This window comes from Carlito syrichta, unplaced genomic scaffold, assembly GCF_000164805.1.
Source record: "Carlito syrichta isolate Samal-C Ts95f unplaced genomic scaffold, Tarsius_syrichta-2.0.1 Scaffold138967, whole genome shotgun sequence".
Classification (NCBI taxonomy): Eukaryota; Metazoa; Chordata; class Mammalia; order Primates; family Tarsiidae; genus Carlito; species Carlito syrichta.
The window spans coordinates 30,207-54,851 of record NW_007083063.1 but is presented as its reverse complement, the minus strand read 5'-3'; the positions used below and the strand labels follow the sequence as shown (position 1 = coordinate 54,851).

General features: G+C 42.5%; 1 protein-coding gene across 1 annotated transcript in view; it reads right to left on the bottom strand.

The window, feature by feature from the left end:
- Positions 1-8,731: 8,731 nt before the first annotated feature.
- The window catches only part of LOC103251311 (kelch-like protein 3), a 39,541-nt gene continuing 23,627 nt past the window's right edge, over positions 8,732-24,645 (bottom strand). Inside the window, exons 4-5 of the mRNA XM_021708491.1 lie at positions 13,056-13,165; positions 8,732-8,842 (exon numbers count right to left, since the gene is read on the bottom strand). Of these exons, the coding sequence (XP_021564166.1) occupies positions 8,732-8,842; positions 13,056-13,165 (221 nt within the window). The remainder of the gene's footprint in view (positions 8,843-13,055; positions 13,166-24,645) is intronic.

Below are 24,645 nucleotides of genomic sequence, written 5' to 3'. Positions count from 1 at the left end.
GCAAAGCCAAAGAAACCATCAAAAGAGCAGGGAGACAGCCTACAGCCTGGGAAAAAGTATATGCCAACACCAGGTCTGACAAAGGCTTAACATCTTGGATCTACAAGGAACTCAAACGTGCTGAAAAGAAACACACAAACAACCCCATTATAAATGGGCAAAAGATATGAACAGACACTTCACAAAGGAAGACATCCGAGCAGCCAACAGACACATGAAAAAATGTTCAATCTCACTAATCATCAGGGAGATGCAAATCAAAACCACACTGAGATACCACCTAACTCTAGTCAGAATGACTATTATCAACAACTCAAAAAATAACAGCTGCTGGAGAGGGTGTGGTGAAAAGGGAACACTTCTACACTGTTGGTGGGAGTGTAAACTAGTGCAACCTCTGTGGAAAGCAGTATGGCGATTCCTAAAAGCTCTAAATATTGACCTCCCATATGACCCCGCAATTCCCCTACTGGGAATATACCCTGAAGAACTCAAATCACTCTATAGAAAAGATACCTGCACACGTATGTTTATCGCAGCTTATTCACCATAGCAAGAACCTGGAAGCAACCATGCTGCCCATCAAAAGAGGACTGGATTAAAAAAATGTGCTGCATATACATGATGGAATACTACCCAGCCATAATAAAGAACAAAGTCATGAATTTTGCAGCAACCTGGATGGAACTAGAGTCTATAATACTAGTGACCTCTCACAGAAACAAAGAACTGCGTATCACATGTTCTCACTCATTTAATGGACCTTGAACATCCAATGTAACACTATTAGAAAATGACTGACAGTAGTGGGAAACTATGGGGGGGGGAGATGGGATTAATGGCAGCAAATATCTGTCTGGGAATGGAACGGGGAAACACCTCTTATTAACAAGGGTGCCTGAACGAAACATATTTGTATACCTAACCCTTAACTGTACCCCACAATATCATAATAAAAATTATTGATTATAAAAAAATAAATAAATAAAAATAAAATGTTTAACCTGAATCTCACAGTGAGGAAACAATCAGACAACTCTACATTTGGAACATTCTACAAGATAACCTGAATTAATATTATGTAAATTATAAAAGCAGGGAGACTGTTTTAAATTAAGGGGGTTTATAGACACAACAACCAATGCAATGTGTAACACTTGATTAGATTATGGGTCTAAAAGAAACAGCTATAAAGAACTTTTGGGGGGTACTGTTAGGAAAATTTGAATACCCATTATACATTAGATAATATTGCTGTATCAATGCTAAATTATTTTGGTATGATGATGGTTTTATGACTAGAGAAGACAATTTCCTTGTTCTTAGAAGATGCATGCTAAAATATTTAGGGGTGAAGGTTCTTGCTATCTGTGATTTACTGTCAAATAGTTCAGCAAAATGAGAGATTAAATCTGTAGAGAGACAAAGCAAAGGAAAAAAAATGCTATTGGGAAGACTAGGCAAACAGTATCTAGATATTTGTTCTTCCAAACTTGAGTATAGGTTTTAAATTTTTTAATATGAAAAGTGGAGAGGAAAAGAAAAGAGAGTCTAAGGGAAAAAGGAAAAAAAACTACAACAAAATCTACAATAAGGCAGAAAGTTAAAATGAATGCTTTATCTGCCAGGGAGAAAAACACTCCATTTTTTTAACCTAACTATATTTTTTGTGTGTTGATACGTTAATGATGTTTTGCCCCTAAAATACTTGGCCCTGTTTCCTAAATATATACTAAGTCAGGATGAGCATAATTTGAATTTGGCAAGGAATCAGAAAGGAATTGGTTAGAAAGGAAAAGGAAGGGAAGGGAAGGGAAGGGAATGGAGCAGAACAAAAGGAAAGGAGCAATATGCGTATAGTTTGCTCCCATTTCTGCACAATATAATCTACATGTGTACAAACATAAGCATCCACACACCATAGAAAGCCTCCTTGTCTAGTTCATCTTTTAATTATCTGTCTACTCATAGAGCTATGTCCCTCATCTTTATAGCATTGTTTTGTAAACAGCTTTTTTTTCCACTAGCCCTTAAGGTCTACAAGAACAGGGATCTTGTCTTATTTGCTGGCACATAGTACAAACCCAAATGCTTTTTAAATAAATGAATGGAAAATGAGCTCAGAATAAGCATGGAAGGAGGTGGGTGGAAACTGCCCCGGCTGGGGAAGAGAGGGTTGGAATCTTGGCCAGTAGGGCAAAGTCCAAAGCTGATAACAAAGTCTGGCTTTGCTGGGTTAGGTGGCGGGCAGCCCCTTTCTGCCTTGCCTGTGGTTATCCACACCTCTTTCTACTCCCTTTACTAGAGAGTGCACTTCTGCAGAGTGAGAAGTGTACCTGCTCAGTCTGCACCTCCTCATCCCCAGGCTGCCCAGCACAATACCAGGTAGGTAATTGACAAAGTTTGCTGAAGAGTGAACTATAAGTCCTTGAGTAGATGGCATTTCCTGATCACTCCTTCCCCATCACCCAGCTTAACTTTTGTTATGAAAGCTAAAAAGCAAGCTGAGTCTACCAAGTCGATATTTAACCTTATCTTTATTTTTGGCTTGACCTGTCTAACTGGTTCCACTTAGTTGCGCTGTTTACCTACTCAGCTGTGAAAGCCACAGCACTGGACAACAACAATGACCTTCTCAGCAGCTAGAAAAGGCCACATATTTTTTTCTTTAAGATTTCATGCTTGGCAAAAAAACAAGCAAATAAACTTCTAACTCACTTTAGCCCTCAATGTACCTAAAATCCTTTCCTACAGTCCTTCCATCAATAGATTCTTTTTTTTTTTTTGAGTTAGAGTCTCACTCTGTCACCCAGGCTGGAGTGCAACGGCACAATCACGGCCACCCCAGCGTCGACTTGCTGGGCTCCAGGGATCCTTCTGCCTCAACCTTCTAAGTAGCTGGAACTACAGGCTACCACACCCAGCTAATTTTTTATCTATTGTAGAGATGAGGTCTCGCCAAGTTGCCCAGGCTGGTCTCGAACCCGCAGGCTCAGACAATCCACTTGCCTCAGCCTCCCAAAGTGCTGGGATTACAGGCTGAGCCACCAAACTCGACCCCAGGGATTCTTCATAGATATTATCTCCTTGAATTCTTGAGATAACCCAATGAGTAGATATTCCTATGCCTTATTAAGTGATCTACCCAAATCTCAGAGCTAAAAAGGGATTTGCAAACTACAGCCCACAGGCCAAATCTAGCCTGCCACCTGTTTTTGTTAATAAAATTATGTTGGATGAAAGCCACATTCATTCATTTACATATTATCTATGGTTGCTTTCACATTATAATAGCAGAGTTGAGAAGACATAACCCAAAAGTCTAAAATATTTACTAGCTGGTCCTTCACAGGAAAAGTGTGCCAACCCCTGGTCTATGAAATCTAAGTGGAGACCCTGATGAAATAATCAGCTGTCAACAGGCATACGTAGGGTTTCACTTTTAAGCAAAGAAATACCATCATTTCCCCATTGATTAATGTGCTAGAACCAATTTCTTGGGTACTACAAGGTTGCTATGTGAAAAGGAGGTGAAGAAAAATCAGATTTCATAGTTCCTGGCTCACCACACTTCAGATGTAAGTACAAGCCTTGGCCAGAGAATACCGGATGAACCCAATTCTTCCATCCCACCCCTCTGGTTAGACAGGCAGTCAAGCCAGGCTGGACCAGCATGCTCTGAGTAAAATGAGCTGTCCTGAGGCACTTATACCTGCTTTCAAAATGTGTTTTGAGAATCAAGAAGGGGACTCAAGTTAAAAAGGCAGGGTGGTGAGTTGGCAAGTAGAAAAGCCAATTAAGTGATGATTCTCAGCAAAACATAGGAAGGGGGAAAAGAAACTAATTTTGATAATATCAGGGGAAAACTAGGTTCCTGCTCATGAACCTGATTGTTACTCAGAATTTGAGGACTAATTTTTATCCATAACAACAAGCAGAGTGCTAGACATTTTACATTCATAATCTCATTAAATCTACCAAAAAAAACTCTGTGAAGTAGGTGTCACTGTTCACACTTTACAGATGAGAAAACAGCCTCAGAGAGGTCAGCAAGTTGTCCAAGGTCACACTGTCAGAAAGTAGTAGATCTGGGATGTGAACTCACTGCTAACTCCAAAAGTCCAAGTTCAAGCGTTATGCAATTTGGATCTCAGAGGCATGATTTGCTTTTAAAACCTGGACAGACTGTTGGGTCAGGAAAATGAGTTCTTAAACTTACAATTCTAATTACAACCCTCCACTCTCTCCTGGGACATCATCCCTGGTTACCCTGTTCCTTTCCCAGGGATTGAGGCAATGGCATTTGCCAATCTTTTGCCATGAGCCATGCATTTAAATCAATAAGGCAGCGCTTCTAGACACAGGAATGATTCTGTCAGAGTTCTGCTTTAATTTGTTAAATGAAAGCTTAACAAGAGTTGCGTTCTCCACACTCCCACCTCACCATCACACACAGGACCAGGGAGAGCCAGGAGCAGTGGAGTGCTGGAGCTGGAACTCACTGTGCATGTCTCTTCCCAGCTCTACATCTAGTGACATGGGACACTGGTAGCTTGAAGTCAGCCTTGATGGAAATATTTACACTGTGGAAATCAGCAAATGAATCAGAGCTTTTCAAATGATTTTTAGAAAGCCAGTTGTTAAACATTTACTAGCACACGACTGGCTGGGAGATGTGCTGGCCTGAAGCCTCCCCAGACACTAGGAACCTATTCTGTGGCATATGTTTTTCTGACAATACCGTCATCTTAAGGTTGTACACACTTAAAAGCTCTTTCTTGTAGTTGCTTCATTCCAGACTCGCAAGGGCCTGGTGAAATAGCTATAGTCACTTACAAAAGGGGAACGTGAGACAGAGAGTGACAAAGTAGTATACTCAATGTTACCCAACTAATTGGTGAAAGGGCAGCAGTTAGAACCACTGACTTTCAAACTACACCTTCACAGCACACTGTACATTTCCTTCATTGCACTCTCACAGTGTGTAGCCATATATTTATTTGTGTGCATATATGATAAAATCTGTCTCCTCTATGGGACTAAAAGTTCCACAAAGGCAGGTATCTTAAGTTTATCTGCTCGCCAGTGTCTCTCCTGTAACTAATACATTACCTGCCACCTCAGAGAATGAATAAATTTATGAAAATGGGTGAATGAATGTGCATATGGTTCTTTTTTCCTACAACAGTGCACTGCGAAATATCTGACTTCTGATAACCAAAAAAAATGGTGCGAAAACTAAACAGAGATATCACCTAGCCTGGAAACGGTTCTTTAGCTTTCAACCACAACATACAGACAGTAAAACAGGCTTCCACTATGATTCTGTGAAGAATAAGGAAAAGGGCTGGAGCACAAGAGTTCGACAGAAATGCCTACAAGCTGAGACTACTTCAGTGGCAGGGATAAGTGCTCCAGGACGGCCCATTTTACTCAGGATGTGCAGGTCCAGCCTGGTTTGGCTGCCTGTCTAACCAGAGTGGCTGAGGCTACTTCACTCATTCCCTGCAGATGAATGCAGATTGACATAGGGGTGGAGAATGTCTGCCAGAAAATATGGTGAATGGAGCTGCAAACTCGTGAAAATGATGTGTTACCAAAAATTAAAGATTCAAGCCATATGTAAAAGCAAGAGGTAAATACCTCAGTCCTTTAACTGAGAAGGAATTCAGGCCAGGGAGCTACATGGAAGGTGAGGCCAAAATGGCTCACAGGGACAATTCAGATATAGGCTTTAATGGCTGTAGGCTGGTGTCCCATTGGATAGAGGGTCCAAGGCCACAGGATACTTGTGCACATTTTGCCCCAGCTGTAAAACTAGAACCAGATGGACTCTCCATCTGCTGTGGGGAAGGGGAAGAAAGCCTGAAGGAGTGGGGTCTGGGGGAGAGACAGGGAATAAAAACTATACCTTCAAGAAATCTGAACCCAGGTGCATGCCACATACAGACATTATCCAGTTGGTATATTGGATACCCAAGACAAAAGGTAATACAAAACAGTTTCCTAACCAATAAACCTGCCCTACAGGGGTACTTCCACAGCCCAGGACAACCTAGATTCCCATGCATATAACACCCTCTGAAGATGAAGTCACAATCAAAAATTATAAATCACTAAAAAATGAATTAACAAAATAAAGATCAACAGATACAATAAACACTAGAATATCTGGGGCAACCAAAGAAAGGTGTCCTAAAGACTCTTCCCTATAATGTGTTCCTAAGAGTACTAGATGCAGGAGGCATTCTGTAATAAAGAGGCTCAGGGGACAAATGAACCAGAGGAACACATCATACTATATTCCCAAATCTCATTTAAAAATTCACAAAGCTCATTAACATTAAAGCTCTGACAAGTCCTGCTGTAAAGAAGCCTGGTTACTTTGTTTAGCCAGTGTCTTCTAAATGTATCTAACCTGAAAACACTTTTAAAAAAAAAACTCAAACACCTATAAACATCTTGCAATGTTTTATGTAAAAGCAAGAGGTGGTTTTATGGGACACAGTTGGGCAAATACTGACCTAAAGAAGAAATTTCTCACTCCTTAACCCTCTTTGTAGACCTCTACTCCAATTCCCCTACCTTATCTCCCACTATCCCCCATCAAAGACCCTTGATTCTCTTCACAAAGTTTGCTTTTCCCCCAAGCACAATAAGATATTCCAAACTTCCATGTCTGTATTTCTATTATTCTTCTAACCTAATGGCTTTCCAAAATTCTACTCTCATTCTCCAGGTTTTTGCTCAACTATTACCATCTTCTTGATGCCTTCCCCATACAAGAATCTGGAAAAAAATATTCTAGGGTGTTTTCCTTGAATGTTGATTTTAAGCAATTACTTCTCCTGGCCACATACCATGAACACATTTTAGTTTGTATTCCCACCAGACAATGAGTCCTTGAATAGTAATGATTAGGTATCATTCATTCCTGTAACCTTGTTGGGGTGGGGGTGCATTAATATTAAGAGCAGGAACTTGGAGAGGCAGACACACTCAGCCTCAAATCATGAAGCTATCTATTGTTAACAAGCTGTGTCACCTCTCTGAGCCTTAGTTTCTTCCTCTGCAAGATGGAAACAATAATCTCTGCCTTGCAAGTTGTTGTGAGGATTAGAAATGGTGTGCTAAACAGTATGCAGGGCAAAGAAGTCAGACACAAAAGCATACTCACACCATTATTCCATCATTCCATTTACATAAGGTTCCAAAACTGGTAAAACTCATCTAAGGAATAAGAAGTCAAGATGGTAGTTACCCTTCCCAGGGTTGAGGGCAGTAACACAAAGGGATTTGTTTCTAGGGTTTGTTTCTTGATCTGGATGCCAGTCATGTAGGTGCTTCATTCTGTACAACGCTGAGTTGTGCACTTTTTATTGTTCTCTTTTTATGAACTTGCTTCAATACAAATTTCACTTTTTAAAAAAATGAAGCCGGGCTCGGTGGCTCAGCCTGTAATCCCGCGCCTTTGGGAGGCTGAGGTGAGTGGATTGCCTAAGCCCGCGGGTTCAAGACCCACCTGGGCAGTGAGACCTCATCTCTACAATAAATCAAAAAAAAAAAATCAGCCGGGCGTGGTAGCGCATGCCTGTAATTCCGGCTACTTGGAAGGCTGAGGTGGAAGGATCGCCAGAGCCCAGCAGGTCAAGGCTGCGGTGGCCGGCAGCGGCCACTGCACTCCAGTCTGGGTGACAGAGTGAGACTCCAACTCAAAAAAAAAAAAAAAAAATGATGTGTCATCTGGGCTTGGTGGCTCAGCCTGTAATCCCGCACCTTGGGAGGCTGAGGTGAGTGGATTGCCTGAGCCCGCGGATTCAAGACCCACCTGGGCAACTTGGCGAGACTTCATCTCTACAATAAATCAAAAAAATTAGCCGAATGTGGTAGCGTGCGCCTGTAGTTCCAGTTACTTGGAAGGCTGAGGCAGAAGGATTGCTGGAGCCCAGTAGGTCGAGGCTGTGGTGGCTAGGAGCGGCCACTGCACTCCGGTCTGGGTGACAGAGTGAGAATCCAACTCAAAAAAAAAAAAAGAAATGATGTATGAAACACTGGGTGGTCACAGTAGATTTTGGGGCATTCTGCACTTATGTGGTTATTGAATTGCATTCTCCAAAGGATAATGGGCCTCTCCAGAGGCCCAGGCCATACCCTTGTGTGCAAGGCTGAGAAACCAGCAACCCAACTAAGATGAGAGTAAGGCAGGGCTGCCAGCAGCTCAGCCTGAGCAGCAGGGTGTACCTGCTCAGTCATCAAGGCATGCCTAGGCAGACAACGCTCATGCCCGGCCTGCTGGCCAAGGCTGTCCAGTCTGCAACCCACAAGCACCAGTTAGAGAGGCTAGGAGTTCAGACAGAAGGGCAAGCAGCACCAGTGATCCTGGGAGACAAAATCCCTCCCAAGAGATAAGGTGGCCCCTGAGCTACAGTTTCAGAAGACAACAGCACATCTTAAAATGTGATAACGCAGAGAAACTAACCTGTAGTTCTCATTATAGAACATGCTTGGCACTAATCTAATTTTTTTTAAAGAGACTTAACCAGTTTCTTCCTGGCCTAAAAGGTAGGCCATTTCCCTGTTAGTACTCACCCAGAGCTGTCTCTGAGAAGCTTCCATAGTATTTCACAGGAAGGTATGGAATTCTGGAGACAAAGATACATATTTAACAGCTGGATTCAGAGAAGTCCATTAACTTGCTAGGCCCCCACAGCAACTCAGTGGCAAAACTGCGCTAGAACACAAGAGTCCTATCTCTTTGTTTAGAATGCGTTTGTCCCAGATGGTTGCTTACCCTGCCCCCTGCATCACTGAGGATATTGATGGGCAGAGCTGAACTTCGTGTCTCAACAGGGAGTACAATCAACAGGTTGTGGGCTCACAGCTCTAACCCTGTAACACCTCCCATGTGGAAGAGTCAGATACCTGGGAGGGGCTTACTCCTCTGTGTCTGGCTTTATCTTCAGGGTAGAGTGGGAGGGGAAGGTCCTGCCCAAAGAACTAAATGGTTTTGTGTGATTCCTACCAGATCCATTTATCCTCTCTCAAATAACAGGAATTTTAAAACAAAAACCACATAAAGGAAAAACAAGAAAACCATGGCAAAGATCCATGCCCACTCCTGCCCTTTGGCTCCCCCATCTGTCTTTATTCTCTGGGAAATTGTTGAAATTATGCCCATAACCTCAGCTGGCTCAGTACAGAGTCCATCCCCAGTCTGACTCTTCACTCCCTCAGGAAATGTCTGCCAATCCCCTCCATGGTGCCTCCTGGGCACTGTGTCAAGTACTGTTCAGGACTCGAGGATGACCAAGGCACACTCACAGCCCTTGAGGTGTTGGACTACAGTGAAGGAGATAAGGAGTAGGCAAAAACAAGTGATGCTGGAAGAAGGACAGTCTCTGAGCCCTGGGAAAGGCTCAGGCGGGGCTGGGGAGCACAAGGTCACCACCATTCTCCACGCCTTCTAGGTACTAGGCCCCAGGTCATGCCAACAGTCCAGAGCAATACAGGCACTGGGAAGGGCTTCCCCTTGAGAAAGGCTCCAGTTAACAGTTATAACTGGCAGTAGCAGCAGCAGTAACAATAATAATAGTGGCAATAATAAGAGTAGCTTATGGTAATGAACAATTCCTATATTCTAAGCACTTTTCATATACCACCTCATTTCATCCTCAGAACAACTCTACCAGGTAGATACTTTATGACCATTACCCACCTTCTACAGATGAGAAAACTGAGCCTTGAAGAGGTTATTTTATACATTCATTCAACAGATATTTTTTCAGTGTCTATCATGAACCTTTCAGCACTCTAGCAGTGACCATTAGACAGACAAAATTCCTGACTATATGGTGCATGCATTCTGCTGGGAGATAAATAACTACCCCAAGTTTCTTAGCTTGTTTAAGAAGGGGAGTCAGAATTCGAATCCAGCCACTCTGACATAGAACCATATTTTCAAACTTCCAAGAACCAAGCTGCCTAGGTCTGGCCACAGCTGCTTATACTCACCATTAATAGTAAAATACCACATTCCCTCTGTTAGGTCACACCCCCAATGGGGGCCTCCAGAATGTTAGCTTAGACCTGCCGGGGGTGTAGGTATCTGATGTGAGATCTGGTGCTGGGAGAAAGTTGCAAAGAATTGCACAGAAGTTCGATTATAAAATATAGCTTATTTAAAACTAAATTAGAGAGAGAGAGGGGAGATTCACCGCCCCAAGATAGGGAAGGGGGCCAAAACTTAAGAAAACATGGCCTGGTCATAGTTCAAAGAGCACATGGCCACACCATAGCTTAGCAAGGAAATGGCCCTTGCTGCTCCTGGTTGAATTCTTTTAAATCCTGCCCTTGATGGGGGAAAGACATTAAGGTGATTGGGTGGTGGTTTCGCCCTCTATTTTAAGATGCACGTGTTTTTCACATTCTAACATTTGAAGTCTGGCTGCATCTTATAATCTATGTTGAAAGAAACCTATAGGCTGCAGGCAGACAGTAAGTCATAATATAGCTGATAGTGCTGCTCAAGTGTGGATTTAGCTGAATGCAAGCTATTTGATCACCAACTCAGTTGAGTTTTCTGCAAATTTAACATTATATGCAGATGGATTTTAACTTAAGATCCTAATATTACTTCAAATACATTTTAAAATTCCACTATAAAACAGTATTGAAAGCAAAAGCCATTATGCATGTGAGAGATTGCTTATTACACACAATGTAATTAAAGGGAATAGAAATCACCAAATCTCCTGGAACAGACACAGAATTTTCAAAGCCTAAAGGACTAAAATTCAAATGAAAAACATCTAATTGTCAGAAGCTTCCAGCTATTTAACTTCCAGCAATACGTGATCAATTAAGGGAAAATATAACTATTCTTTGCTATTCTTTGATAAGCCTCAAAATTACACTGCCAACCTTAAAGGTACTAGAGGGATCAAGTGCGTGAATAATCTGCTTTGTGCAAAGCAGCACATAATTCTGAAGTTATGCATAATTTCTAAGAGCCAAACATAATGCAGAACTTCATTAATGTGAAAAATGCCTATACTCCAAACTCTGGTTATACAGAAAAAGCAACTCATATATAAGGATATAAATTATTGAGAAACACTACAGACAATTTTTTTAAATGTATACATTTAAAGTCATGTCTCTTCACTTCTGGAAAGATGCAATTAACTCAGGGGCATATTTTATCATTATCAGTGGTGAAATTGATGCCATCATCAGTATTATTAATGATGCCTCAAAATAGAGGATTATGACAATTCCAATGACAACTGCTATTTATTGAGTACCTGCCAAACACTGAATTTGGTATTTTGCATCCATGATCTCTAATGACAACTTTATAAAGGAAGTACTATTAGAATTCCCATTTTACATTTAAGAAAACTAAGGTGCAAAGAGACCAGTAACTTCTCAAGGTCATACAGTCAGCAAGCAGAGACTAGAAACAGATCTGCCTAAGTCCAAAGCCCAAGTGGTATCCAGACCACCTCACCCTACTGACAAGCTATCCCACCCATTTCCTGACACAGCAAGCATAGAATAGCCCTCACTTGAAGAAAACCTCCTATGGTTTCAGAGCAGGATGGGCCAGCATGAATTCAACATAACAAGGTGCCCTTACTCTCAACCCAAACGCCTCCAAGTTGATTCAAAACCTGCTACTTATATGAGCACTTCCATTTTCTCAATCTACACTTGACAACATGCTTAAGTAGGCCCTAAATTGACCAGCTATCTCAACATTCACACAGCCAATCAACTGACAGTTTCATTTCTTCAAGGTGTGCCAATTTGGTAGCAAAATCCAGAGAAGATAGTAAGTGTGCTTGGCAAGAACAAGGGCATCCTCTCAGTTTCTGAGTCTAAGACTCAGAGCCTATGGGCTGGCCAGCGGCATTTTTCCTATGGAGATGGTGATTCACATTAGAGTTAGTGAAAGCAGAGGTCTCCCTGAGCCTAAGGGAGAACCCGGTTTATTATGCCAGTCACCTTCTGGAGATCCATCACAAGTCTCAGGGAAGCCCACAGTTCTAACAAATAAATGTTTTTTTTCCTGGTCAAACTCCTCCAGGATGACAGGCAGTGGTCTGTGAATTTTACTCCATTCTCTGGACATGTGGACACAATTTCCCTTCTGATGTAAAATCCTTTTCAAGGGTTTTTCCTTAAATATTCCCTCAGGAAAGAGCCTTAAGCTTACATGCAAAGAATGGCTAAGATAATTCAAGAAACATTTATTGAGCATCTCTGAAGATACAGAAATGCAGAAGATGTAGTCTGTACCATCAGGGAACTCACAGTTGAGTGTGGGAAGACAATCAGCTCAGAGCTAACTGCACACAATAAGAGAACAAGGTGAGTGCTATCCTGGAACACAGAGGAGGACAGGATTAGTTCCAGGTACAGGGTAAATAATAAACTGAGCTAACACAGATTGAACATCTACTAGATACCAGGAGCTATACCAGACATGTTACATTCATTATCACACTTAATCTCCCCATGGAATATGTTCTAATAATATTATTCCCACTTTATAAATGAGAAAACAAAGGAGAGGCACAGTACCTTACCCAAGGTATGGGCCCTCCTGACCAACACTGAAGCTCATGTTATTTTTACTATAGTAGATTACATCTCCTGGAGTAAAGATATCCTTCCTGGTAGAAGAGAAATCTGAACTTGTTCCCTCTTCTGTAATATAAAGACAAAGCAAAGCCTGCTTCACAGGGCTATGGTGAAGGTGGAATGAACCAAAGAACATAAAGCACTTAGCATAGTGTTTAGCAAGTGCAAATATTCAGGAAATAGAGGCAGCTTTGTCATCATTGGCATCATCACTGTCATGTCTTCTTTAAAGAGTCCAGAATGTAGTGGTCATGGGCCAGAAAGCCTTTTTTGCCTTAGTTTAAACAGATGTTTTCTTAAATACATGCTTTGTTTCTCTGGAAAAAAGAAAAGATCTCACTAAATCACAAATCCCTCCCCTGACCAATTGACAAGTGAGGTTCCTATATTCCCAAAGAGCCCAGTCATACCTTCTCTTCCGAAGAAACAGTCAGCTTGTCACTGGATATCAAGCTGCACACCTGGTCCAGACTCAGGCTAAGAAACTCTTCCCCCAGCATCACCTCTGGAAAGTGCTGCTCTGTACCAAAAAAAAGCAAAAGTTAAGAAAATAAAGTTATAACACACTCCTGCCCTTCCACGAGCCAACGCCATGACAATCTGTGGAATTCAGAGCAGAGTCCTGGAGGAGATGGGGGTGGGGAGGAAGAGGGGGAGAGAGGGAAAGACAGAAATATCCTGGCTGGAGGGAAACTAACCTTTTAATTCATCAGTGAAAGCATCACCCCTGTGATCCACCATCCTGAACATCAACAGATGAAAATAGGGCAGAAAGATCCAAATGTATATATTTTCCATGCTCCATGAGATTAATAATAGCATTGCATAAAAGCCTCACAGGGACCTGTCTACATAATTGAGCTCATTCCCCCTCAGGGTGCAAGCTGGTAGAGCTGCAGACAGTGTCCCCTGCAGCCCAGTCAAACAAAAGTGGGTCAGAACCGCTGTGTGGTTGTGAAGTCTCTGGGACTTCTTGTAGGAAGTCAACATTAGAAGGCTGAAAGACTAGATCATCCTTTCTTTCCCAAAGTCAAGCCTACTTTAGTGAGTCTCTGGTTCATGAGGAGGCCCAACTAAGCAAACATCCCGGTGTGGAGGCAATGGGGTGGCCCTGCCACCACTAGGAACAGTCCACAGCAGCCAGGCCCATGGAGCTATAAAACAGATGGAAATTTGGTGATAACTAGAACAAGCTAAAACCCACATGCCTGAGGTTCACACAGGAAAATGCCAGGGGAAATTCCTATTGTGATATGTGCCCAGGTCTTGCTATTATAGCATTATAGTCACTGAAATGTCATCCACTTCAGAAAGAAGGAAGATAGGTTCAAATCCTGGCTTTGCCATTTATGAACTGTGTTCTTGGGCCAACGGCATCACCTTGCTCCCATGCGCTGATGCTCTGATGAGAAAGGAGCTGTGAAAGTGTTTTGCAAGCTCTTCCAAGGTGAATCTGCCCCAGGACTGACAGTCCCCAGCTCAGCAGGCTCTGGAGATCACAGACCCTTCATCATTTGCTCAGACCTTGCTCCATTTTCAGCTCTCTCTCAGCCCTGTACCATGACCCCAAAAAGTATCAGTGCTCCTTGCCCTCAGGCCTCCCTCTCCTTCTCTGGTGGACGCCTCTAACCTGACAGCCTCCTGGATAACCCTAAAGGGCTACACCTCCCAGTGCCCACCAAGCCACCCCCACTTGATCTGGTTGGCTTCCTGAATGAGATTCAGGGTCCCTTCATCCCTGGGAGGCCGCTGAAATATCAAGTCTGCTGAAGCAGCAATCAAAAGAGAAATGAGAGCATGTTAAACTTGTTTCTCACACTCATCAATTGCCTTTTTTTTTTTTTTTTTTTAAGACAAGGGCTATATTGTCCAGGTCAGTGTGGTCATGAACTCCCGGCCTCAAGCTATCCTCCCACCTCAGCCTCCTGAGAAGCTGGGACTACAGGCATGCACCATCACCCTAGTTTCATCAACTTCTTAAAAACCAACAAAGAACTTAAGATTTAAATCATTTCTTGAAAAAAAAATCATTTTTCACTTTTTATACTGAAATAACTTCAGATCCAAAAAAATTTTCACATGAATTTCCACCTTTATCCAGATTCCCTAAATGTTTATCACTTATGACCAAAGATTGAGTTGTAAACAGTCTTTTCCATCTTTCACTGGACAAAAAGGGCTTCTATTTGCTCCACACCTGCCTATTGATGTCCCTGTGGTCACAACTAAGGGTTGTCTGTCTCAAAGTTCAGGAATGTGTACACATATCGAGACAAATCTGAAAGTCAGATTCTTTCTGAAGGAAAGAAATTGTCAAAGTCAGCAGAATAAGAAACTGGTCTTTCCTTCTCTATATGTCAATAAGAAAAAGTCTTTAGTTAAAATTTAGTTTTTAGGTTAAGCATTCAAATAACCGTCTTAACCACGGAAATATTTAAGACTAGATAGTATTCTTTTTAAAGTGTTCATCTCTGAAGATCTTAAACAAGCAGTCTTCTTTGGATAATGAAAATTTATTCCTGGCCTGGAGGCTGGGAAAATAACTGGATTCATCCTCCATGCCCTTTCTGGTCCAAGAAGTATTTGGATCACAGCCTCCTGTGGACTAGCAACACCCAAGAAACAGCAGATAGAAAAAGCAGTCACCAAACAAGCCACCACGATGAAGCATGAGACATGAAGGCTCTGTGGACCAGCCATGACTGAACTCAGCGGGACCACTAAGTACCCAGGAGAGTCAGGCAAACCAGCACCAACATCTCTGTGGCCTGGAGCCACATATGGCATTTCACACTTATCTTTGGTTGATCAAAAACCTGACCTTTGGAGGAGGGAAAAGAATGAAGAGAACAAGAGGAGGTAAGAAAATAAAATTCTGGGCTTGGATTCTAAAAAGGAAGACAAAGAAATCATAGTAATGCATATTCCAGGAACAAGAAACAAATCAAAAATCCTCAGGGATAAATCAAGACAGAAAGTAGTCATTCTGCACAGTTAAATCTCTCCATCTCTCACCTCTAATCTCTCCATCTCTCCCCCAGCAGGGTTTGAGTCTAGATCTCTTCTTTCTGAAGTGGGCTGCTTCTTTGCCTATCTGGAACCTTCCACTGAAATCTCATTCAGAAATCCTCCCAGGAAGCAATGTCCGGTGGGTATGGGGCACCAAGGAACCCAGGAGATTTGTAGGAAGAGACAAAGAAAGGAATCAAAGAGGAAGACTTCTCTTCTCCCTTTAGTATGAGGAGACAGTCCCCTTTCTGTTAGCAACACTCAAGAAACAACGGGATAGAAAAAAAAAAAACAGGAACAGGATGCTCTGGCTCGCACGATTTCCTGGGAAATAGGATTTCCCCAGAAGACTCTGTACTAAAGTCAGTCCTTTTCACAGCTACTTCCTGAAAAGAACCCAACCTGCTGCCAGAAGATACCTCCCTAAGAATCATCTTCTACTTTTAACAATTATTGGGGTTTTTTGTTTGTTTTGCTTTGCTTTTACTGTATTAATGGAGAATGCTGTGAGGAGCCTTGGCTGAGAGTCGAAAGACCTGGGATTATCCCTTACAGTCACTTCTTTCCAGGCTTTCACTTCCTCATCCATAAAATGGAACCATAATTCCTGATCACAGTCTTAAGATTGTTTTGAAGTTCAAAGATGATCATGTATATATGTTCATTTTGAGATCTTTAAGAAATAAAAGATGAATATTATCAGCCCATGTCCCTGCTTTGCAAAATCCAGTTCCATGGGCGGCAGCACTCTTTAACAGAGAAGCACAGCATAACATCAAGATATCCCTGGGGACTGCACATCCTATAGGCAAAGCTGTAGGTCTACAAGGTCTTAGAGACAAGTTTAATTCCATCGAGTTCAACAAACTTTGTAGTGATACAAGTTACTCAATTTTTTTTTTTTAAGTCAGAGTCTCACTCTGTCACCCAGGCTAAAGTGCAATGACATGCTGCTCACAGTCACCACAGCCTCACCTGCTAGGCTTAGGCAATCCTTCCGCCTCAGATTTCGAAGTAGCTGGAACTACAGGTACACATGACCATGCCCAGCAAATTTTTCTTGATTTATTGTAGAGATGAGATCTCACCAAGTTGCCCAGGCTGGTCTGGAACACCTGGGCTCAGGCAATCCTCTCACCTCGGCCTCCCAAAATGCTGGGATTATAGGCATAAGCCACCACGCCCAGCCCTCAATTTCTTAAGGTTGCAGGTTTCCCATCTATTCAATGGGACTAAATAGTTCCTATCTCATAAAGGTGTTACAAGCATTAAATAAGGAAATATTTTAACCCGCATTTACTGAGACCACTGCAAGTGCTAGATAACTGCTCACATATGGTGTACCAAATGCAGCGTTTCTTCAATAATGAAGAAACTAGGACCGAAGCTTACAAGGAACCTGTTGGCTCATAAGAGAGATAAGACAAGGTACAAATAACTCCAACCCAAAGTACACAGGGCTATGATTGGAAGACATACTTCAAGTATAAGCAAAAGAAGGGAAGCAGGAAAATTCGGAGCAGCAATAATGTGTGGAGAGCAGCAATAATGAAGTCTGGCTAGAACCTAGGCTATGTCTGTATTCGTCCAACAAAGGTTTACTGAGCACCCACTAAATATGGAGATTCCAGGCTACTGAAGATGCAATGGAGAGGCAGACAAGGCTATATCTTGGGGAGGGATGCATATACAGGGGATATAGTGTACTTTAACCATGGGCTAGCTCCTTAAAGGTTAACACTCCAATAATAAACTCTAACTTTTCTTGTCTTTTTTCTCTTGTTTTCAAAGAGGAGTGAAAACAGAAAAAAAGAAGTCAATTAAGGGTCTAGTTAAGACTCCTAATTAGCCCTTTACTTAAGCAACAAACACTATTTAAGTTTCAAGTCCTGATTAGTAAAACACAATGGGAATGTTCCTGTCTATTTGGATGAGAAATCATGAGAAAGAGGGAGAGGTACCACATAAGTTCTAGTCCCTTCCCCACCAAGCAACACACCCACATATCTTCCCAATGTAGAAAGGATAATAAGATTTGGGTGGCATATTCCCAGGAAAAGACTTTCTCTGGGAGCACAATTGAGTATTTTCAACAAAGAAAGCATGGAGAATGTCGAGAGGCACTTGCTAATAGTAGCTAACACTGTGCTAAGTATTTTACATATATTATGTCACTTAATCTCCCAAAAAGCGCTTTTGAAATGAATATCAATATTCCCATTTTACAGATGGAGAAACAAAAGCTCAGAAAGTCTCAGTCATGTGCTTAGTTTCACATAACAGTAAGTGATAGAGTATCATTTTGAAATCAAGGCAATCTGATTATATTATAACAAATTATAGTGTTATTATTATAACAAATATTCTGATGAGTGCCTTAGTCACTAAGATAATAAAAATCAGTCCTGAGCAGGCCATTGGGTAAAACTCAATACAGACATCAGAAAACCTTAGGAATCCCTCCCAGGGTTCCAGAGACAGAAAGAGACAGGGAGAGACAGAGACAGAGAGGATACAAATCTAAACAACTTTCTCTTTAAAAAAAAAAAAAAAAAGTGATCAAAGTCCCTAAGTTTCTAAATTCTAAGCATTTTAGAGTAAGTTCTGAGTTCAAATCTCAGTCTGACCCCCTGAATTAAGACCTTTCCCTAGTGAGAAGGAGGGGAGGAATGAAAAATCACCTGTCAGGTATGATGCACACAGATGGGGGTGGTGGGCACACTTAAAGCCCGGATTTCTTCACCACTGTATAATGCAGCCATGTAACCCAAAAACATTTGTACCCCACTAAAACTATTGAAATTTCTTAAAAAGAAAATGTAAAAATAATGTCTCTCCCTAATCCCCCTGACCACCAGGTTACATGAAGTGATAGTCTTCAGTGTTCCCAAAGTTCTCAAAACAGGAAGTAATAATTATCATAGCCCTAATCAGCCTGCTTCATTCCATGAGGTCTTTCTACCATACTGGCACTAGGAGCCCCATGAGGGCAGGGACAAAGTCTGTCTTACTTAAAATTGAATCCTCGGTGTTCAGCACAATGTCTGCATATATTGAGCTCTAAAATTGTTTTTGCCCTCCACTGCCCATTCTTCAGGACTGCCTAGGGCTCAGATAATCTCCCAAGCTAGCCCCAAGTCTATGACTCCCTATTTATGCAATGAAATAAACCTAAGCCTTTGATCTGGTACATCTAAACTACAAGCCCAGAACAACTGGACTGATAACCCACCTGTGACTTCTTTGACCTGCAGAGATGAAATGAACCCCAATTCGCAGGGCCAGCAGCCCCAGGGAACAGGTGTGAGTGCCTGTGAACTGAACCACTGGTCACACCCTCAGGAAAGACTGGTGGACACCCAGGTGGACACATAAACGGAATCAAAACATTTTAGCAGTGTTAAAAAAAAATAGCCTTAAATCGCTCTCTTCTGCCCCTTATTACCCTATTTTTGGAGGCCAGAGGCAAGCTTTCTTGAATCAATATTTAGATTTCTGGGGCCCACAGCTTTTCTGCTTGGCTTCTACAGGGAATTACCTTGACCTCTTACCAAAAGGGTCATGGCCACCAGCCCTCAGACTCTAAATACTATTACCTCTACCCTCCCTGGGGATGGTGGGAAATAAGTTATCTTTCTATGTTGCCTCAACTCCAGACAGATATATATATGTATTGTCCCACCCACTCCACACACACACACCCAACCAAGGACTACATCAAAATTGCCCAGTCCACCTGAGGTCCAATCCTTACCACTAGATAATATGTCCATGTGACGAATATGCATGTGTATCCCATGAATCTAAATTTTTAAAAAAAATTTTTTTTTTAACTATCCAGTTAACTGTACTATTGATTCAACACTGGAGTTCCCTGTTGCCCAGGAAATGGAGCAAGGAAGGTTTCCTAAAATCCCAACAAAGGAAGAGCTAGCAACAGAAACTGTGTCTGTACTACTGCTCCCTTTGCCAACTTCAAGTTAGAAGCAGAAAGTCATGGGGAGCCAGGAGTGAGGCAACCACCACAGACAGATGGGCTGTGCTGGGGCGGGTAGAAAAATGAGCAGTGGGCTCAGGACACAGCCCTCTCAGGTCAGACAGCCTCACTGTGAATATTGGCACTGACACTTACAAGTTATGTCACCTTGGGCAAGCTACTAAACCTCTCTGGAGAATCAGTTTCTTCACCCATAAATTGAGAAAATAACAACTACCTCTTATAGTTAGGTGACCAAAGTGAGGTAATGCCTCCTGGCAACTATTAAGTGTTCCAAAATGGTAGAAACTCCCACCATTATCATCATCATTATGTCATGGTGACAAGTTAGGAGCAGCAATTGTTTAAGAGGACTTTCACTGAGTCAGAAGTTTATGGGGTTTTTTTAATGCTTTTTCAAATGTTTCTGCTGCCCTTAACTTAACTACTTCATTCCATGATCTCAAATGTCTCAATCAATCAAAAAAAAAAAGGCCACTTCTCTCCATGAGCATGTGTGTGAAATCCGATGGCTTTTCCATGCCGTGGCTGGAGGGTTTTCGCTTAGATTTGGCAGACTGATGTAAACAACATGTCCAAAGAATTTTAATTGCCATTTCATTAATGGGGTGCCATTAACATCCCTCCCAACCAGCTCCACTGATGGCCCAGTGCATGACTGTCCAATTACCAAACAACAAAGTCTCCATAAACCTGGGCTCCGGACTCTGAGGTTAAAGATTAAGCTGCCCCTGGAAACAACAATAATGAAGTATAAGAAACAGCCTGTGCAAAACATTAGGGTCCTTTCCCAGCCAATAGCCACCCAAGAGGACTGTGATACCATCAACGGAGGCAAGGGTCCAAGAAGTCAGCTTCTAAGTGTGGGACCTACCATCCCCCACCCCAGAATATACCATAACTATAACATATACTATAACAAAAACCTGGGGGCAAAGTCCTGAGGGGGAAGAAGAAGCAGGAGGGACTGCCACAACAGGAAGAGACTGGGCCACTCCAAAGAGGAAACCAAACAGGCAGTTGGATGATGCTACAGCCCCCACAAAGATGATGCTACAGCCCCCACAAAGTCACGCTCTCACCAGGAAGGCTGAAGACAAATCAGAAGGCAAGAACTGGTCTTCAAAATAAAGTTACATTTTTTAGAGAGCAATTTGGTAATATCTATAAAAAATGTTAATGCACATTCTCTTTGATCCAACAGTTTGGCTATTAAAATTGTGCCCTACAGGAATATAGCAAGCATACGCCAAAGTCTTACATATAAGAATTCTCACTGAAGCATTTTATATGAAAGAAAAAATTGGAAACATTAATGTTCAGTAGAAGACTAGTTAAGTAAGTTATGATTCAGCAGATAAAAAGAAAAGGATATGGCTATATACAAAGGTCTGGAAAGAATTGCAAGAATTGTATTAATCCAAACAAAAGTACAATGAGAACAAAATGCTTCTGTTTGTGTAAGTAAAAAAGCATAATATGTAAATTGTGTAGGGATACCAAGGTACTCCCCCTCTCCCCTTCAGAGAGAAAGCCTGGGAGAAGATTGACTTTGCATTTTATACCTTTATGTGCTGTTTCCATTTTTTTGTTATAAGTTGCTTTTACTGAACACATTCTCTAAAGTTTGAAAACAATGGTACAGAAATATATCTGCTGACGTGGAAAGATGTTCAGAATATACTGCTAAGAATGAGGTTTGTTTGTTTGTTTTTAGGAGACAGGGTCTCTCTATGTTGCCCTGGACTTGAACTCCTGGGTTCCAGCAATGCTCCCATCTCAGCCTCCTGAGTAGCTGGGAATACTAGCACGTTCTACCATGCCTAGCTAGAATGGTTTTTTTGTTTGTTTGTTTGTTTTTGTTTTGAGTTGGTGTCTCTCCCTCTGTCGCCCAGACTGGAGTGCAGTGGCATGCTCACAGCCATCGCAGCTTCAACCTGCTGGGCTCAAGTGATTCTTCCGCCTCAGCTTTCCAAGTAGCTGGAATTACAGGCATGTGCCACCATGCCCAGCTAATTTTTTGACTTATTGAAGAGATGAGGTCTCACCAAATTGCCCAGGCTGGTCTCTAACTCGTAGGCTCAGTCAATCCTCTCACCTCGGCCTCCCAAAGTGCTGGGATTATAAGCGTGAGCCACCACATCCAACCTAGAATGATTTTAAGCTGGAAAACATGAATATGAAATAAAAGATCTGAAAGGATACATATCAAGGTGATGCCTGTGGTTCTCTCTGGACAGGATTATGGTGTTTCCTTTCTGCCTATCTACTTTTTCTGTAAATGATCAGTGGTAGATTTTGTCTTAAAATAGTACCAATGATAGCAATAATAATAATAACAGAAAAATTAAACTTTTCTTGGAGAAGGAAAAGAAACAGAATTCAGAATCAAAGCTGGGGTCTACAGACAAGTTAAGGGAGAGCCCAGTTAGTCAGAGACTGTGGGGGGGGGGGCAAAACAGGACATGCCTGCCTACACATCTGGATAAAGAGAAACCAAAACCAGCAGTCCTAGAAATAGTCCTCCTACCCCAAAGTGCATGTGGTCCGCAGCAGCAGTGAAACAAGGACTCCTGTCCTTCCAGCCTAGATTCAGCTCTGAGGCTCTCTCACTGCAGATGCTGAAGCTGGCAGGGAGGCTCCAGAGCACTGCCCCAGCAGTATCTATTTCTCCAGGATGCTGTCTTTCTTGTTGCCCCTGATTCCCAAATCATCCCCAAAACAGAGGGGATGTACTACCCACACCATAGAGAGAGAAAAACAGGATCACAGTCACTCAGCTCCAAAGTGTTGGCTGAGTTCTGAGAACTAGTTATTCTGATCTGGACGGTTTCCTTGTACTTTGTTGGCTTAAAACACCTCCTAATTTGAGGTATGAACCCAGGGAGGCCTGTGACCACAGAGGCCGACACTGTCCCTTATGTATGACCCTAGTGGGCACCACACCTCCTGCATAGTGCAATAAGGTGGCAGGTCTGTCTCAAGAGGCAGCAAGAGCAGAAAGCACCAGGTTTTATCTAAAGTCAGAGGTGTAAGACCAAGTTACGAAAGCAGGCCCACATCAGTTGGTGGATACCATGGAGTGAGCATGGATAATTTTTTTTCTACTTCCTTCTCTAAACACTGCATAATCTAACCTTCACTTTGCTTCTTCTAATGTCTTTTCATCATGGCCTTATCAACTTCTGCATCATACCACCTTAAAAATATTATGCCCATGCTGTGAGCAGTAGCAAGCTGCAGAGAAAGCCATCCAGAAGATAGTCACAGTCTCCACAGATGGATGGCACAAGAGAGTGCGTACTCTCGGCCTGCAGATTACACTGGCCCGGTCAGGGAGAGTGGGAGGGCCTACTCATTCATGCAGTGAGGGAATGGGTTCCACATGTACAGGAGGTAATCACCCAATGGGGAGAGAAGAAGAAGACAACCACATGGTGCTTCCTCCACTCTGAGATGACTATACATCCTACATCTAGTTTGGTGACTACACTGCACAGGCTTCCAGGAATATACTTCCAATGGAAATACCAACTCTAGCCACCTGCACTCCTCAGTCACTGAGTTAGAGCTTCCCTATTCCTAAACTGGGCCTGGAAGCTGTAAAATGTAGCTGTTATAAACACTGGCTCTGGAGTCAGCACTGTCTAGGTTTAAATTCTGCCTTCTGTCCCTACTAGCTATGTGACCTCAACAAATGATTTCACTTCTCTGAGTCCTGGTTTCCTCAGCTATTGTATGCATTAAATGGGATGATTTGATTCCCATAAAATGCTTAGCATAGGGTATGACACAAAGTGAGAGCTCAGTAAACACCAGCTAAAGATAATTCATCATAATATCTGCACATATGCACGCATAATGCTGACAGAACCCAGTCACTATGACAGAATTAGGACCAGAGAGCACCAAGAAGATGGATGTGTTCCGAACTGCATCCTCTCACTCTTCCACAGATGAGTCTCATCATTGGATAGTGAAAGGGCAAAGGGAGAAAACACAGATGCTGAAAATGGGGAAAAGCCAGGCTACAAGAGCCTGGGAGTGTTATTAAAGGTGGGGATTCAGTACACTCCCAAAACATTGGGTGACCAGATCAGCCAACTACAAAAGGATGGGCTATGTGCTATGTGTGCACACATGCATGCATACACTATGGAGAATTTGAAAAGGGCTGGTGAGGGGAGACATGGAAGGAGGAGACAGAGAGACTTCCTGACCTCAAAGCACTCTCCCTTTGCCAGTGCCTCAGCAAATGCTTGTAACAGGAATTTGCACCAGCAAATGCTTGTCTTGGCCAAGCACTTGGCTCCTGCTGAGGCAAAGTTTGAGCACATCCCTCAAGTAAGTGGCCTCCTCAAAGGCTTGACTGGGGAGCCCTCCCCAGGGAGAGAAAGGGCTCCCTGAGAAAAGGTGGAAAGGGGGTGGGGAAATATGCAGGGAAAACACAAGAGGAACCGCAGAGAAACTGGAGAGTCAAGGTTCAAGCCAGACAAAGTCAGCAGGATTGAGAATTGGGGTTACTGAGTAATGTCCTTCACAAAAATCCTTGCCATTAAGACCATCTTAACAAATGGTCCCATTTGTGTCTTCAGAAATAGATTTCCATGAGAAAATGAGTCAATGCAGACTCCTGGAGTCAGGGGCTTGATCAGAGAAAAAAGGAATGCCAAGAAACAGAGCAAATGCTTGTTGCCTTGTGGACCAAGGGGTTAACACAGCACAGGGAGCTGGGAGGTAAGCAGTCAGCAGGTCCTCAGATAATTTCCAGACGCTGGCTGGGCAGGAGACACAGAACAGAGCAGCAGCCATGACAGCGTTTGTCTAGGCAGTGGGGAAGAGGTGCTTTATTGCTAGGGAAGGAGGTGACTGTGACTGAATCAATCAATTAAAATGACCAGACCTAGGCCGGGCACGGTGGCTCACGCCTATAATCCCAGCACTTTGGGAGGCCAAGGTGAGAGGATTGTCTGAGCTCATGGGTTCGAGACCAG